Here is a 16,252-nt window from a genome sequence, read left to right as displayed (position 1 = left end):
ACAACATGGTTAACAACCTCCAGGCCATGGAAACCTGTTACCCCTTTCTGGGCTCCAATGACACCAGGTATGCACAAGCCACACAGACATGGAGGCACCACACACACACACACACACACACACACACACAAATCCTTACAATTTAGTTGGAGAAAATCTGGGATCATTCCTGATTTTTTAAAAAGTTATTGTTCACATACATAATAGTAAGTGTGTGCATGTGTGTGTGCACCTTCGTGTGCCGGAACAAACCCCACTGCAAACCTGCAGAGGTGTCAGAACCACACTGAGAATCAGGACATTCATCCCGCCTTTGCCTGGGCTCCAGGGATTGAACCCAGGTTGCAGGGTTTTCCAGCCACCTGCCCTCACTGCTGATTATTCCACCCCTGCCAGCCCTCTTTCTGGCTATTAATGCTCCCTAAACAGCTGACTAGAGGGCTGACCTGAAATGGGAATTGACTACATGCATTCCAAAGAAAACAAAAAAAAAAAATCTTCCTTCGTGGAAAGGTCTCATCTGTTTCCTGGATTTCACTGTATTCCCAATCCCACCGCCCTCGTGCATACTGAGGTCAGTGCAACTCAAATGTCTTACTTTATTTAAAGGGCCACCATGGCAGTAGCAACCAACTGAAGAGTAAGGAAATGGAACTTGACCTTGGATCCCTAGTTCTTGGGTGTCAGGAACAGTGAGGATTAGTTCCCCTCTGCTGAACCAACTGTAGACTTTCTGAGCACAGAGCATCCCGTCATCTTCAAAGGGGAATAAGGGGAGCATCGTGTGCTGTTTTGAGTGAAGAGCGGCCTTCCCTGATGGCCCTTGCCTCTGTACACGTCAGTCCTCACCTCCAGCAAAGGCAGGCATTAGAAGTGTGTAAAGAGAAGCCCGTGCGGTTAGGGAGGGACGCTTCTGCCCAAGGATTATCCAGCAGCTTTGCTTTATGTGCAGAGGGAAATTCAACACGACTCCAATTCCTCACCTTCTCTAAGAGTTCATCCTACAACTCTAGTTCCTGCTACTTAAAGGGCAGCGCATTATTTTACTAGACACCAGGAAGACTAAGTACAGAGGTCTGGTGTGCAAGTTGGGGAATACAGTGCAAATTCAGACGAGCACAGACGAAGAGTCAGTAGCATGGGCAAGGCGAAAGCCTGACTGCCAGTTGGACAGCTGCAGCACCCTCTCTCCCACCTTCCCCTGCAGTCTTGCCTGGCTGCTAGCTTCCAAGTCGGCTTAAGAAGAAAGCCTGAAATACCTGTGAGCTAGCTGGCCCAGCCGGTTTTTTTGTGGCTGGTTTTTAAAACCCAGTAACACCCTGCATGCTCTGAGCTAGCGAAATGTAGCATGTTTCTTTGATTGGAAATTTTTATTTAAAAAAAAAAAAAAAAGACCAAGCCTGCGAAGGTGAGCCACAACTCCATAAATAAACACCAGCAAGACAATCGCCCAGTTTCAAAAGTCTTAAGAAAGCAAGACCCAGAGAAGCCGCCTGCTACGCCACGCCCTCTTGGGGGCGGCATCAAGAGATGCGCCTGCGCATTGCGCCCATGCTGGCCTCTCCAACTTACAACCGCTAGAAAAACACTGCGTGGACTGGCTGTCCAGCTACCTCCTACCGCAGTTAACCCCAGGTTCGCTGCTCTCCGACCCCTACTCTACACCCACCCAGCCATGTCATCCTGCAGCCGCGTGGCGCTGGTGACCGGGGCTAACAAGGGCATAGGATTCGCCATCACTCGTGACCTCTGTCGGAAGTTCTTGGGGGACGTGGTGCTCACCGCGCGAGACGAGGCAAGGGGCAAGGCTGCAGTGCAGCAGCTGCAGGCAGAAGGCCTGAGCCCGCGCTTCCACCAGCTGGACATCGACGACCTGCAGAGCATCCGCGCTCTGCGAGACTTTTTGCTCAAGGAATACGGGGGACTGGACATACTGGTCAACAATGCGGGAATTGCCTTCAAGAGTAAGCCCTGGGTGTGGAAAGGGGAGGCGGCTTCCCCGGCGGTGCCAGGGTGGGCTCTGCTTCTCAGGGGAGCATTGCTAGGGCAGGGAAAGTGTTGTGGGAGTCTAAAACAAGTCCCCTGGGAGATAAGGAACAGGGTGGGGGCTGCAGGCAGAGCAGAGCCCTGTGTTTACCCAACTAGACCGCGTTACCCTGCTTTCCAGGTTTCCTTCACTCAGCAGTTGAGTAGGTGGGCATGGGTATACTTGAATTGAATTCTTATGTGGTAGTAAAACAAACAAAGAATTGGGCAGAGAAAAAGAAAAGACCAGGGGAGGGGGATTACTTTGCTATCTTAATACATAAACCTTCCCCACCCCCACCCCTGGGTGCTTTCAAAAATGATAGAATATATTCAGATTGGCAGTGGGGCGATGCCCTGACTAAATACTTGGCAGTGGATTGCTAGGGCTCTCACTCCTGTCTATAGTATCCCACTGGAGTAACGCGATTCTCTTTCTCCCCCGGAAGATGCTGACCCAACCCCCTTCCACATTCAAGCAGAAGTGACATTGAAAACAAACTTTTTTGGTACCCAAGATGTCTGCACTGAGCTGCTCCCTCTAATGAAACCCCGAGGTGAGTCTGTGGGTGCTTTCCAGGCCGCTCCTCTCCCTATAGCCTCAGCCTCTCTGAAATTTGGACATAGTCTCTGCTCTTTGGGTCTCAATTCTTTGTGGCCCTTGATTCTCTCTTTGCATGTCCGACTCCTCTTTAACCATCCGCTGTGCTTCCAAGGTCTGTTGTTCCACATGTTCACACTTTAGGGGCTTTTAGAATTCCATTCCTCTCTAAAACCTGGTGCACACCAATCGCACCCTGCTGGTCACAATGCCCTGCCCCACAAGACCTCAGACTCACCCACACAGTGGGTCCCTCACTAAGCTCCACAGCAGGTCTCGACTGGGAAACTGCAATCCCACCAAGGAGGCCTCCTTTCCTGAGCATGCCCTGTCCAAGGTTTCTACACCCTGTCTACCCAAGTCTTCTCCTCCCAAAGATACTTCAGGGGACAAGCCCAAGCCTTTAGTATGGTTCACACCACTTGATAATCTCACCTGTCCTTAATACAGTACAGGCTCATGTTAGCTCTCCATCAACTTGTGCATGCTCTGCATAACTAACTATGACATAACTGTTATCAAGAACTGCTGATACCCCATGTTATCTGCATGGCGTGTGAACACCACTCAATGACCACGCACCAGCAATGACAAGTGAGCCCCTGTAGGACTGTGAGGGTCTGGTTTAGAGCTGGGGAAGTATACCTCATCTGAACTCATGTCCTCTCTCTCGGCTGCTCCTCTGCATCTCTAGAACCTCTAAAGGCTGCTGTTTCTATGGTGACCTGGCTTCTCTGCCCACCCGAACCTTAAAGGAAAGAATACAGTTTCTTTTACTACCTCAGTCCTGTTCTGCACATCCTCTCTCACATGGAAGCTTCCTGGTGTAAAATCTCACCAAGATAAAGTACCATCATTGCGTACACCTCTTTACATAGCAATTTCTGGTATATTTTAGGCAGAGTGGTGAATGTATCGAGCATGCTGAGTCTCAGGGCCCTGAAAAACTGCAGCCCGGAGCTGCAGCAGAAGTTTCGAAGTGACACCATCACAGAGGAGGAGCTGGTGGGGCTCATGAACAAGTTTGTGGAGGATACAAAGAAAGGAGTACATGAGAAAGAAGGCTGGCCTAATAGTGCTTATGGGGTGAGTAAGATTGGGGTGACAGTCCTGTCGAGAATCCATGCCCGGAAACTCAGCGAGCAGAGGAAAGGGGACAAGATCCTCCTCAATGCCTGTTGCCCTGGGTGGGTGAGAACAGACATGGCAGGACCAAAAGCCACCAAGAGCCCCGAAGAAGGAGCAGAGACCCCCGTGTACTTGGCTCTTTTGCCACCAGATGCAGAGGGACCTCATGGGCAGTTTGTTCAGGAAAAAAAGGTTGAAAAATGGTGAGTTCAACTCTCACCTCTTCCCACATCACCTCTCCCTCTCTTTGTATCCTTTTGGTGAGGACCAAGGAACATTGATAATATACTAACACAATATACTAATTTAATACTCTTTAACTACTTGATTGATTGACCTTTGTAATTCTGTGAATTGTGCTATGATTCCCTCTGTGATACAGGATGAGAAAAAGTCAATTCTGGGAAAAAAATAAAAATATGTGGCTTTTTCTTTAAGCGTAATGATTTGTATAATCTTGGTGTACCTTTATGTGTGTGAGCGTCTTGTCTAGATGCATGGACAGGTACTACGTGCATAAAGTGCTCCTGAGGACCAGAAGAGGGCAGAGGCTCCCCTGGATCTGGGGTTAAAGACGGCTGAGGTCTCTACAAGAGCAGCAAGTGCTCTCACCACTGAGCCATCTTTCCAGTCCTTACTTTGCAGCTTCTGCCCACACAAAATCGGCTTCATCTCAGGGGTTTAATCAAAACCAAAGTCAGGGCCAACAGAAGGAAGAGCACAGCTGCAGCCAGTGGAGATCTCAAGCCAGGTCAGAATACAGGGGGCTCTGTGATCCCTGCCGGCTGTAGCAGCCACACAGGTGTGTGCTGGGTGACAGCAGGACAAGCTGAAGAGCCTGAGTCAAGGACGGTGTTTGAGGTGCAAAACACAATCTCAGCCCTCAAAAGAATTACAGAGCATTTCTTCTGGAGCCATTGAGAGACCATGGCCTGGGAACCACATTCTATGTTCCCACATACAAGCAGTTTTATATAGGTTTTATACCTTCCTTTTTCTATAAAGTTTTATTGAGCAAAGTAAAGTATGAAGGAAATTTAAAATACATGGTAGGTAGACCAGAGAGATGGATACAATGAGGAAAGGAACCATTTTATAAACCCAAGATGTTTTTTAATGACTTTCTATGATGGAGGAAGGTTATTGGTTAAGTAATAAAGAAACTGCTTGGGCTCATAGGTTAAAACATAGGTGGGAGGAGTAAACAGAACAGATAGCTGGGAGGAAAAGGAAGTGAGCTCAGACTCGACAGCTCTGCTCTCTGGAACAGAGACGCCATGCCCCGCTCCCGGGCAGACACACGAGATGAAGCTCCGACCCAGGATGGACATAGGCTAGAATCTTCCCGGTAAGACCGGTGCTCACAGATTATTAGAGATGGGTTGATCGGGATATCAGAATTAGCCAGTAAGGGCTAGAACTAAAGGGCCAAGCAGTGTTTAAATGAATACAAGTTGTATGTTGTTATTTCGGGGCATAAGCTAGCCAGGCGGCCAGGGTGCTGGGGACACAGCCCCGCCACTCATATTACAACATTTCTAGTTCTTGGATTATGTTCTGTTGAATTAAGAGCTTCTAATAGGTATCAGCAGCATGACCCTCTTCCTCCTCCTCCTGATTATTCTCATCATCTTCATCATCTTCAGATGTTTGCTCAGAGTGGTACAAGGAGTGGCCGTTCCAGAGGCTAAAACCAGCCCAAGATGTAATTAGCCTCTGAACCTGCTCCATTCCAGTCTCTCTATAGAACTGAAAGTCCTATCAGTCCATACAAGACTCCTCCCTGGCTTTCTGTTCATAGCAGACACAGCTTCTCTTCAGAACTTTCTGTCACAGTTCCTCCATTGACCAAGCACCACAGTTTGTGCAAGCAGGTTCCACATGTTGAATGTTCCGAGAAGCCTCGTGGCGAGGACTCAGGCCTAGGATCTGCTGGAGATGAGGCTTGAGCAGAGGGCAGGACAGCATCATTAGGAGAGAGGAACACAGGTGAAGCCATTAAGGAAGCATCATATGGAAACAAATAGCCACTAGGATTTGCCTCTGAATTATCATCTTTTTGTAACAGGAGGAGCGGGCCTGCTTTTGGTCCTGGCTGTCTGGCTAGCTTACACCCGAAATAACCACACAGAAATTGTATTCATTTAAACACTACCTGGCCCATTAGTTCTAGCCTCTTATTGGCTAACTCTCACATCTTGATTCAACCCAATTGTAATAATCTGTATGTCACCAAGAGGTTGTGGCTTACCAGGAAAGATTCAGCATGTCTGACCTGGTAGCTTCATGGCGGCTCCCTGTCTCCCTTCGTACCAGCATTCAGTTCTGTCTACTCTGCCTACCTAAGTGCTGCCCTCTCAAAAGGCCAAGGCAGTTTCTTTATTCTACCAATGAAAGCAACACATAGTCAAAAGGACCTCCTACACCATTTCCCCTTTTTCTGTTTAAACAAAAAGGAAGGCTTTAACTTTAACATAGTAAAATTACATATAACAAAAGTTATCAAGCAGAAATTATAGTTACAATATTTATATCTACTTTATCTTTTATCATAACTAAGGAAAACTATACAAATTCTTCAACTCCATCAAAGACTCCAGAAGGAGATAATAGTACTTAAGCAAACAGGAAGTGCATTATAAGCAACTTCCAAAAGCCTAGAAATGACAGAGACATCTCGCTGCCTGGACAGTCACCCAAAATTCTTTTGTATCCTTGGGGCATCCATCTTCAGCATACAGGCCCATGGCATCCAGCAGACTTTTCCATGATGCAGGAAATTCCAATGACAGTTCAGTCACTTTTTCTGTATCCTGCAGAATGTCTCGCAGCAGACTCTTTCATGAATCAGGAACCCCGAAGGACCATCTCACCTTTAGGACTTCAACAGTCCTCTCTCTCCGGGTTCTTTATGTCTAGTTTATGCAACAGTCCAAACAAGAGCAATTTCTTGCATGAGTGCCTGCTTGTTGGGGTTTCAATCCTGCCTGGTTCCTGCAGCCGGTAGCCCCAAAGAAAATCACATAGAGGTCTCCATAAGATTATGAACTAATTGGCCCATTAGCTTGGGCCTCTTATTAGCTCTTGTAGCTTATAATAACACATTATTCTTATCTATGTTATCCACATGCCTCAGTACCTTTTTCAGTGTGGCAGGTCACATCCTGCTTCTTCAGTGATCTGGGCAGGACTGCTGAAAGAGCTTCCTTCTTCCCAGAATACTCCTGTTCTCATTGCCCCACCTCTACTCCCTGTCTGGTTTTCCTGCCTTTACTTCCTACCTGGCCACAGGCCAATCAGCATTTATTTACAATATAATTGACAGAATATAGACAATTGTCCTGCATCATCTTCTACACCCTCTGATTCTGTCATTACATTTACATGTGACACAGATTACCAAATTTAAAAAATAAAGAATCGAATTTTGCCAAATGAAGTGAAAATTACAGATGAAACCAATGTCTCAAATTTACAAGATCCACTGTATGGTTTCTGTATATTTACAGTTGTTTGTATTTGATGAATTTGCTTATTTTTAAATGGTTAAAAATGGAAATTTCAATGTAGTTACTCTAATATTGGCTCTCCTTTTCTTAATAATTGTTTAATTAATTTTTAATCCCAGCTCATTGACTATAGAACATTTTAGATACTAATTAAATGAGGAAGCATCAGGATTTGAAGTATAAAGCATCAAAAATGTTGTTACCAGACATTGATGTCATTTGTATAATTTGGATACAAATAATCAAAATCTTTTCTTATCTCTAGCTGGTGAAAATGAGGTGTATCTGGATTCTCTAGAGTAACGGACATTATAGAATGAACTCCTCTGTGTGTGTGTGTGTGTGTGTGTGTGTGTGTGTGTGTGTGGTGTGGTATGGTACGTGTGTATGGTGTATGGGTGTGGTGTGTGTATGGTCTGAGGGATATGGTATGTGTGTGTGTGTGTGTGTATGGTGTGTGTGTAGTGTGTGTGTGGTATGGGTGTAGTGGTGTGGCATGTGTGTATGATGTGTATGGTTTATGTGTGTGTGTGGTAAGTGTATATGGTGGGTATGTGGTATGGGTGTGGTGTGTCTGTGGTGTGGTATGTATGTGTGTGGTATGGGTGTGGTGGTGTGTGTGTATGGTGTGTTGTTGTGTGTGTGGTATGGTTGTAGTGGTGTGGCATGTGTGTGATATGTATGGTTTATGTGTGTGTGTATGGTACGTGTATATGGTGTGTGTGCTTTATGGGTGTGATGTGTCTGGTATGTTATGTATGTGTGTGGTAGGGGTGGTGTGGTTGTGTGTATGGAATGTGTGTATATGTGGTATGGTTGTAGTGGTGTAGCATGTGTGGTGTGATGTGTATTGTATATGTGGTATGGTTGTGTTTGTGTGGTGTGTTTTTGTGTGATGTGTGTATTGCGTGTGGTGTGGTGGGCGATGACAGGAATTATTTGTGTCTGTGATGCTGTGTGGTAAATGTGTATGATTGGTGTGTTGTGTGGTTTGTGAGTGGTATGGTATATGTACGGTATGTGTCCTCTGTGGGTATGTTGTGTGGTATGTCATATGTGTGATGTGATATATATGTGTGGTATTGTAAGACTTTAAGACAATCCTGAAGCCATTTCTGACTATTGTGAGTCCTCTCAGCCTCCATGCCATAGTGCTTCCCCTCCTCCCCTGGGAACCAAGGACCTAACAGCTACACACGCACGTACTCAGTTCCCGAACAATTACCCATATACGTATATTATTGATTCGGTCCCCAGGGAAACGGTCAAAATGACCTCTTACCTCATCTGATCTGGCAACAGCTCTCCAGCCAATTATTGATAATAGCCCTTTTGAATAAGCCAATCACAATCCACATTGCTTCTGTGGCCTTCTCCTTTAAAAGTAGCCTGTGCCAGCTGTTCGAGGTCTCTCGGCTTCCCGAATGCTGGAGGACCCTGTCATGACAGAATTAATAAAATCCTCATGCTTTTGCATCGGCTGTGGTGTGTGAGGTGGTCTCTGGGGACGACTCCTCCTCGGTGTTTGGACGCGAGAGTCCACCAGTATGTATGTGTGGTGGTGTGTGTTCTGTGTGTGCTATTTCTACAGGTGGTGTGGAGTGTAGTGTATATGGTATAGTGTGTGGTACTGTGTATGTGTGTATGGTGTGGTGTATTTGTATGGTGTGTGTACTGTCTGTGTGTGGAATGTGTATATGCTGTGTATGTATGTCTGGAATGTGGGTAGTATAGTGTACGTGTGGGTGTGGTGGGGATATGGTGTATGAGTGTGTGTGTATGTGTGTGCCTGCGTGTGTGCAGACCAAACACCACGTAAACCAGCAGAGGTGTCACAACAACTTCATGGAATCAGCCGTTCCCTCCACCTTTGCAGGCCTTCCAAGGACTGAACCCTGATTACTGGGATTAACAGGCACCTGCTTAGTCATGGTACACTTGTCAGCCCTATCTCTGATATGAACGTGTTATATCCAAAGTCCGGACCGTAATCACCACCAGGAGACCAACTCCAATGCCAAAACGAAGCAACAGCAGCAGCAGCTGCAACAGGAACAGTGCAGGAGAGACCCCACCAGCTGACAGAGAAGTTTACAGAGGGGAAGAGGCTTGGGGATTCCAAGGCTCTGGCCTGTGGCTGGCTGCCCCCTGGTGGCTCTTGAGCCTCAGAGACTGGCCAGTCAAGTTGCAGAGTCCAAGAACTTTTTCTCCAGATCTAGGTTCAGAAACAAAGTGTCTCTTCTTCTGGTTCCTTTTCCATTTTCAGACTGTGATTCTTTCCCTGGTTTGGGGATTTCAGCCTAGCAGTTCCAGGTCTGTGTAGAGACTGAAGAACAAGAATATTCTGGGGCCTGGGTGACTAAAATGCTTGGTAAACAGCTGACTAGAGGGCTAGCCTGAAATGGGAATTTACTACATGCAATCTATAGGAAACAACAGAATCTTCCGTCATGGAAAGGTCTCAAATGTTTCCTGGATTTCACTGTATTCCCAATCCCACTGCCCTCGTGCATACTGAGGTCAGTGCAACTCAAATGTCTTACTTCATTTAAAAGGCCACCGTGGCAGTAGCAACCAACTGAAGAGTAAGGAAATGAAACTTGACTTTGGATCCCTAGTTCCTGGGTGTCAGGAAACAGTGAGGATTCGTTCCCCTCTGCTGAACTTACTGTAGACTGTCTGAGCACAGAGCATCCTGTCATCTTCAAAGGGGAATAAGGGGAGCATCGTGTGCTGTTTTGAGTGAAGAAGAGCAGCCTCCCCTACTGGCCCTTGCCTCTGTACACGTCAGTCCTCACCTCCAGCAAAGGCAGGCATTAGAAGTGTGTAAAGAGAAGCCCGTGCAGTTAGGGAGGGACGCTTCTGCCCAAGGATTATCCAGCAGCTTTGCTTTATGTGCAGAGGGAAATTCAACAGGACTCCAATTCCTCACCTTCTCTAAGAGTTCATCCTACAACTCTACTTCCTGCTACTTAAAGGGCAACGCGTTATTTTACTAGACACCAGGAAGACTAGGTACAGAGGTCTGGTGTGCAAGTTGGGGAATACAGTGCAAATTCAGACGAGCACAGACGAAGAGTCAGTAGCATGGGCAAGGCGAAAGCCTGACTGCCAGTTGAACAGCTGCAGCACCCTCTTTCCGACCTTCCCCTGCAGTCTTGCCTGGCTGCTGGCTTTCAAGTTATCCTAAGGAAAATATCCAGCCGTTTTTTATGGTTGGGTTTTAACGACCTAAAATACCCTGCATGCTCGGAGATAACAAAGGATCAGGCAGTTTCCTTCAGTATAAACTTTTATAAAGCTGAGCCTGATACCGCGAACGTGAGTCAGCACCCCCTAACTAGACACCAAAGCTACAAAAAGCACAGTTTCAGGAAGTCTAAAGCAAGGAAGACCCACCCAGTCTCCGGCCTCACCACGCCCTCCTCGGGGCGGGGCCTGAGTTGAGCCTTTAGTGAGAACCTCTCCAACTCATCTCCCCTAGAAAAATCCTGCTTTTAGCTACCCTGCAGCTACTTCCGAGCTACAGAGCTTGTCCCGGGTTCACTGCTCTCCAACCGGACCGCCACCCTACAGCCACCCAGCCATGTCGTCCTGCAGCCGCGTGGCGCTGGTGACCGGGGGTAACAAGGGCATCGGCTTAGCCATCACTCGTGACCTCTGTCGGAAGTTCTTGGGGGTCGTGGTGCTCACCGCGCGGGACGAGGCAAGGGGCAAGGCTGCAGTGCAGCAGCTGCAGGCAGAAGGCCTGAGCCCGCGCTTCCACCAGCTGGACATCGACGACCTGCAGAGCATCCGCGCCCTGCGAGACTTTTTGCTCAAGGAATACGGGGGACTGGACGTGCTGGTCAACAATGCGGGCATTGCCTTCAAGAGTAAGCCCTGGGGTGTTGGGAGGGGAGGCGGTCCCCAGCGGTAACAAGGTGGGCTCTGCTTCTCAGGGGAGCATTGCTAGGGCAGGGGCAGTCTGTCATGGGAGTCTAAAACAAGTCGCCTGGGAGATAAGGAGCAGGGTGGGTGCTGCAGGCAGAGCAGAGCCTCCTTGGGCCTTGTGTTTCTCTAACTAGAAACAGTGGGGCAGTGCCCTGACTATATAATTGGCAGTGGATCTCTGAGGCTCTGGGTGAGGTCCCACCCAGTTAATCCATTCTCTTTCTCCCCTGGAAGATGCTGACCCAACCCCCTTCCACATTCAAGCAGAAGTGACAATGAAAACAAACTTTTTTGGTACCCAAGATGTCTGCACTGAGCTGCTCCCTCTAATGAAACCCCGAGGTGAGTCTGTGGGTGCTTTCCAGGCCGTTCCTCTCCCTCTGTGCCTCAGCCTCTCTGAAACTTGGTCAGAGTCTCTGCTCTTTGGGTCTCAATTCTTTGTGGCCCCTGATTCTCTCTTTGCATGTCCGACTCCTCTTTAACCATCCGCTGTGCTTCCAAGATCTGTTGTTCCACATGCTCACACTTTAGGGGCTTTTAGAATTCCATTCCTCTCTAAAACCAGGTGCACACCAACCGCACCCTGCTGGTCACAATGCCCTGCCCCACAAGACCTCAGACTGTACCCACACAGTGGGTCCCTCACTAAGCTCCACAGCACGTCTGGACTGGGAACCTGCAACCCCACCCAGGAGGCCTCCTATCTTGAACATGCCCTCTCCAGGTTTCCTGTGCTCAGTGTACTCAAGTCTTCTCCTCCCAAAGATACTTCAGGAAAGAGCCCCATCCTTTAGTATGTATGGTTCATACCACTTAATAATATCACCTGTCCTTACTACAGGCTGATGTTAGCTCTCCATCAACTTGTTCATATTCTGCAACACAAACTATTATACTTTTTTTAAATCAAGAACTGCTAATACCCTATGTTATTTGCAAAGCAAGTGAACCAACTTTATTAACCATGCACCAGCAATGACAAGTGAGCCCCTGTAGGACTGTGAGGGTCTGGTTTAGAGCTGAGGAAGTGTACCTCATCTGAACTCATGTCCTCTCTCCCGGCTGCTCCTCTGGATCTCTAGAACCTCTAAAGGCTGCTGTTTTCATGGCCTCTATATCCATCCAAACCTTGAAGAATACAATTTCTTATGCTACCTCAGTCCCGTTCTGCACATCCTCTCTCACATGGAAGCTTCCTGGTGTAAAATCTCTCCCGAGGTAAAGTGCTGTCCTTGCATATACATCACTGCATAGCAATCTCTGTGTGTTTTAGGCAGAGTGGTGAACGTATCAAGTACGGAGAGTCTCAAGGCCCTGAAGAACTGCAGCCCGGAGCTGCAGCAGAAGTTTCGAAGTGACACCATCACAGAGGAGGAGCTGGTGGGGCTCATGAACAAGTTTGTGGAGGACACAAAGAAAGGAGTGCATGAGAAAGAAGGCTGGCCTAATAGTGCTTATGGGGTGACGAAGATTGGGGTGACAGTTCTGTCGAGAATCCATGCCCGGAAACTCAGCGAGCAGAGGAAAGGGGACAAGATCCTCCTCAATGCCTGTTGCCCTGGGTGGGTGAGAACAGACATGGCAGGACCAAAGGCCCCCAAGAGCCCCGAAGAAGGAGCAGAGACCCCCGTGTACTTGGCCCTTTTGCCACCAGATGCAGAGGGACCTCATGGGCAGTTTGTTCATGAAAAAAAGGTTGAACAATGGTGAACTCAATTCTCTCCTCTTCCCACATTGCCCTCCTCCTTTGCATCCTGTTGGTGAGGGCCAAGGGACATTGTTAATAATTTAACACAATATACTAATAAACACTCATTAACTACTTGACTGATTGACCTTTGTAATTCTGTGAATTGCTTTATGATTCCCTCTGTGATACAGGATGAGAAAAAGTCAGTTCTGGGAAAAAATAAAAATACGTAGCTGGATTTTTAAGCGTAATGATTTGTATAATCTTGGTGTACCTTTATGTGTGTGAGCGTCTTGTCAACAGGTACTACGTGCATAAAGTGCTCCTGAGGACCAGAAGAGGGCAGAGGCTCCCCTGGAGCTGGGGTTAAAGATGGCTGAGGTCTCTACAAGAGCAGCAAGTGCTCTCACCACTGAGCCATCTTTCCAGTCCTTACTTTGCAGCTTCTGCCCACACAAAATCGGCTTCATCTCAGGGGTTTAATCGAAACCAAAGTCAGGGCCAACAGAAGGAAGAGCACAGCTGCAGCCAGTGGAGATCTCAAGCCAGGTCAGAATACAGGAGGCTCCGTGATCCCCACCGGCTGTAGCAGCCACACAGGTGTGTGCTGGGTGACAGCAGGACAAGCTGAAGAGCCTGAGTCAAGGACGGTGTTTGAGGTGCAAAACACAATCTCAGCCCTCAAAAGAATTACAGAGCATTTCTTCTGGAGCCATTGAGAGACCATGGCCTGGGAACACAGAGTTAGGTTTCCACATTCTATGTTCCACCATACAAGCAGTTTTATTAAGGTCTTATATCTTTCCTTGTTCTAAATGTTTTATCGAAGACAGAAAGTCATGAATCAAGTCAACTTTGAAATACATTGGTTGATAGAACAGAGAATTGAGGACAAGGAGATGGGGGAGTCAGTTTAGAAGCCCAAGATGCAATGATAGTTTGTGTTTTAACAAATAAAGCTTTCTTGAGTATCAGAATGCAGAGCTAAGCCACCACCAGAGGTCAGGTAATGGTGGCACACACCTTTAAACCCAGCAGCACTTGGTATCACTCAGTGGTGGAGCACACCTTTATCCCAGCACTAGGGAGCTGGGCAGTGGTGGAGCACGCCTTTTATCCAAGCACTAGGAAGCTTGGCAGTGGTGGAGTACTCCTTTATCCCAGCACTAGGGAGGTGGAGACAGGAGGGATATGGCTGGGTGCAGAGATGAACATGGGCAGGAGGAGACAGGAGCCCCTTGCAGTCTGAGGTTTGTTGGAGACAGATGCAGTCTGGAGATGCAATGTTACAGGCCCACCCCTCAGTTTTGAGTGTTGATAGTGGCTGGTGCTCTGCTTCTCTGACATTCAGCATTAACCCTTATATCCGACTCTGGGACTTTATTATTAATACTATTAGAATTCATGCTACAACAGGATGCTGTCCGATGACTTTCTAGCTCTTGGAATATAGAAAGTTAGTTTTCTGCTGCATTAAAAGTGTCTAATGTAGCAGCATAAATGAATGCAGACAGCTTTAAATGGGAAATGGACTTACAGTACCACGGTTCCCGTAGAGAACAGGAAGCAGAAGGGGCGGCTGGGCCCAAGCCCGGCAGATTTATAGGTAAACATTAGCCCGAGGCAAACATGCCCCCTAAGGCTGGGCTTAACCCTACATCTCCCCCCTTTGTCTAAATAAGACAGAACTAAACCAAATACAACTATATACAATAATAACAAATAATAAATATAACAAACAATATTGAGAACAAAAGTTTTGCTAGACATTCTATCTCAAGGAGTCTAAATAATGTAGAGAGTAACTACAATTATATAATCTTCAACTCCGTCAAAGATCTGAGAAGGGAATAAATATTACTTAACAAACGAGAGATATCCAAAATGTGCAACAATTGACAGAGACAACTGACTACCTGGGCAATCACCCAAAGTCTCGTTTGCAATGCTGAGTCAACCAACTTTGGCTAAGGCTTAACATAACTGACATCCCATTATTAAAGGCAAGGAACTTTCTTAGAACTATCCTACCCTGTCTTGGCAGGATAAGACAATCCTGTTTCATTGTCAGAAGTTGAGGTATGGGCTTTTCTTAACCCAAAGGCCAGTTCTGCCCAGAAGACAAGCTCCCAGTGGAGTGTCTTTGGTGTTCAACATTCCCTCAGGAGTAGAGTGGCATTGCCAGGAGTAATTGTGTCTCATTGGCACAGAATTCTAGGTTGGATTAAACGCCATTTTCTACAGTTCTTCAAAGAGGCTGAAGATTATACTATCTATACTAAATATAATCTCTATGTATCTAAAAGGCCTGATTAACCTAAAAATAAATATGACAAACATATAATGCTCAATACCTATTTAACTTGAAGACTAAAAGAATAAGCAACTGTGCAATATATGAAGACAATGATCTTCAACTGTAAACAATGTCATTACATATCAAATGTAAACAATGTTATTATATAAATAGTATCAGAGGTAGAAATGTACATTGTAATATGGTAGATGTATCAATACAATATAGACAAAGTTATAAACATACTCTTATACAAAAATAGAGGTAGGAACACTCACATTCAATATTCAATATATCAATATACAGGAAACAGTACCAATACAATTTTCTAAAAACAGTAATTCACAAATACCAATCATCCCATCAAACCAGTTAATCCCCCCTTTTTTTGAAAATACCCCTAATTCCATAAAATATCTCCCCATCCCCTCAACCATAAACCAACCACTAAAAGATGTCCCTAACCCTGAGGGCAAACTCTGTTGGGAGAGGGGACATAGTCCTCTAAAATTGCTTCTAGCTGACATGGGGGCGATGTTCTTCTTAGGGGCTCCTGTGAAAGCAAATGATAATAAATTCCCAAATTAACCTTTGACCTAAGAAAATTACAACTAGTCTCTGAGCATTTTGAGAAGGTCCGGCCAGAGTGTTGTCAAAAATGTGCACCATTCGAAATTGTCTCATGCAGTTGATACCAAAAAAACGGGTCTAATTTTAGGGCTTAAAAAAATATTCATGACGTCATAAAAACCAGATTGAGTTGATGTCGTGGGGCCCCATTATCATCCTGGAAACTTTAAAGATTACTGTTGTTTGTTATGGGAAATTTAAACATTAACAACAAGGACATATACTGACATATAAAGAAAGACACAGATATGAGGAAAAGCAAAGAAAGTTGATCAAGTACATAATTATTCTTATTCTGTCCCATTTCATGGCTCCTGACCTGAGACAGAAACTCTGAAATATCTCTTATCAACAAGCTTGGGATTAAAGAGGGACTGAGCCATAGTCCAACTCCAAAACCTGCTCTAGATATTTATAAAGAAATATTTAATAAGACATAC

General features: G+C 46.2%; 2 protein-coding genes across 2 annotated transcripts; both read left to right on the top strand.

The window, feature by feature from the left end:
- The first annotated feature begins 1,533 nt into the window (after positions 1-1,533).
- Positions 1,534-4,197, top strand: LOC121461815 (carbonyl reductase [NADPH] 1). The gene is made up of 3 exons (XM_041673136.1): positions 1,534-1,964; positions 2,475-2,582; positions 3,525-4,197. The coding sequence occupies exons 1-3, from the start codon at positions 1,676-1,678 to the stop codon at positions 3,959-3,961; spliced, it is 834 nt and encodes a 277-aa protein (XP_041529070.1). The 5' UTR covers positions 1,534-1,675; the 3' UTR covers positions 3,962-4,197.
- Positions 4,198-10,716: 6,519 nt separating this feature from the next.
- LOC121461792 (carbonyl reductase [NADPH] 1-like) lies at positions 10,717-13,028 on the top strand. Its single transcript, XM_041673075.1, has 3 exons — positions 10,717-11,138; positions 11,431-11,538; positions 12,470-13,028. Exons 1-3 carry the CDS (start codon positions 10,850-10,852, stop codon positions 12,904-12,906), a joined length of 834 nt encoding a protein of 277 aa, XP_041529009.1. The 5' UTR covers positions 10,717-10,849; the 3' UTR covers positions 12,907-13,028.
- Positions 13,029-16,252: the final 3,224 nt, after the last annotated feature.

The sequence above is a fragment of the Microtus oregoni genome, unplaced genomic scaffold (assembly GCF_018167655.1).
Source record: "Microtus oregoni isolate MIOR12 unplaced genomic scaffold, Mior012 000023F_ref0000262, whole genome shotgun sequence".
In the NCBI taxonomy this organism is placed as follows: Eukaryota; Metazoa; Chordata; class Mammalia; order Rodentia; family Cricetidae; genus Microtus; species Microtus oregoni.
This window is presented reverse-complemented; position numbering and strand designations above follow the sequence as displayed.

Coding starts and splice junctions, on each gene's coding strand:
- LOC121461815 (XM_041673136.1), top strand. CDS start 1,676: ATGTCATCCTGCAGCCGCGTGGCGCTGGTGACCGGGGCTAACAAGGGC. Junction 1,965..2,474: donor TGCGGGAATTGCCTTCAAGA/GTAAGCCCTGGG, acceptor CTCCCCCGGAAG/ATGCTGACCCAACCCCCTTC. Junction 2,583..3,524: donor CCCTCTAATGAAACCCCGAG/GTGAGTCTGTGG, acceptor GGTATATTTTAG/GCAGAGTGGTGAATGTATCG.
- LOC121461792 (XM_041673075.1), top strand. CDS start 10,850: ATGTCGTCCTGCAGCCGCGTGGCGCTGGTGACCGGGGGTAACAAGGGC. Junction 11,139..11,430: donor TGCGGGCATTGCCTTCAAGA/GTAAGCCCTGGG, acceptor CTCCCCTGGAAG/ATGCTGACCCAACCCCCTTC. Junction 11,539..12,469: donor CCCTCTAATGAAACCCCGAG/GTGAGTCTGTGG, acceptor TGTGTGTTTTAG/GCAGAGTGGTGAACGTATCA.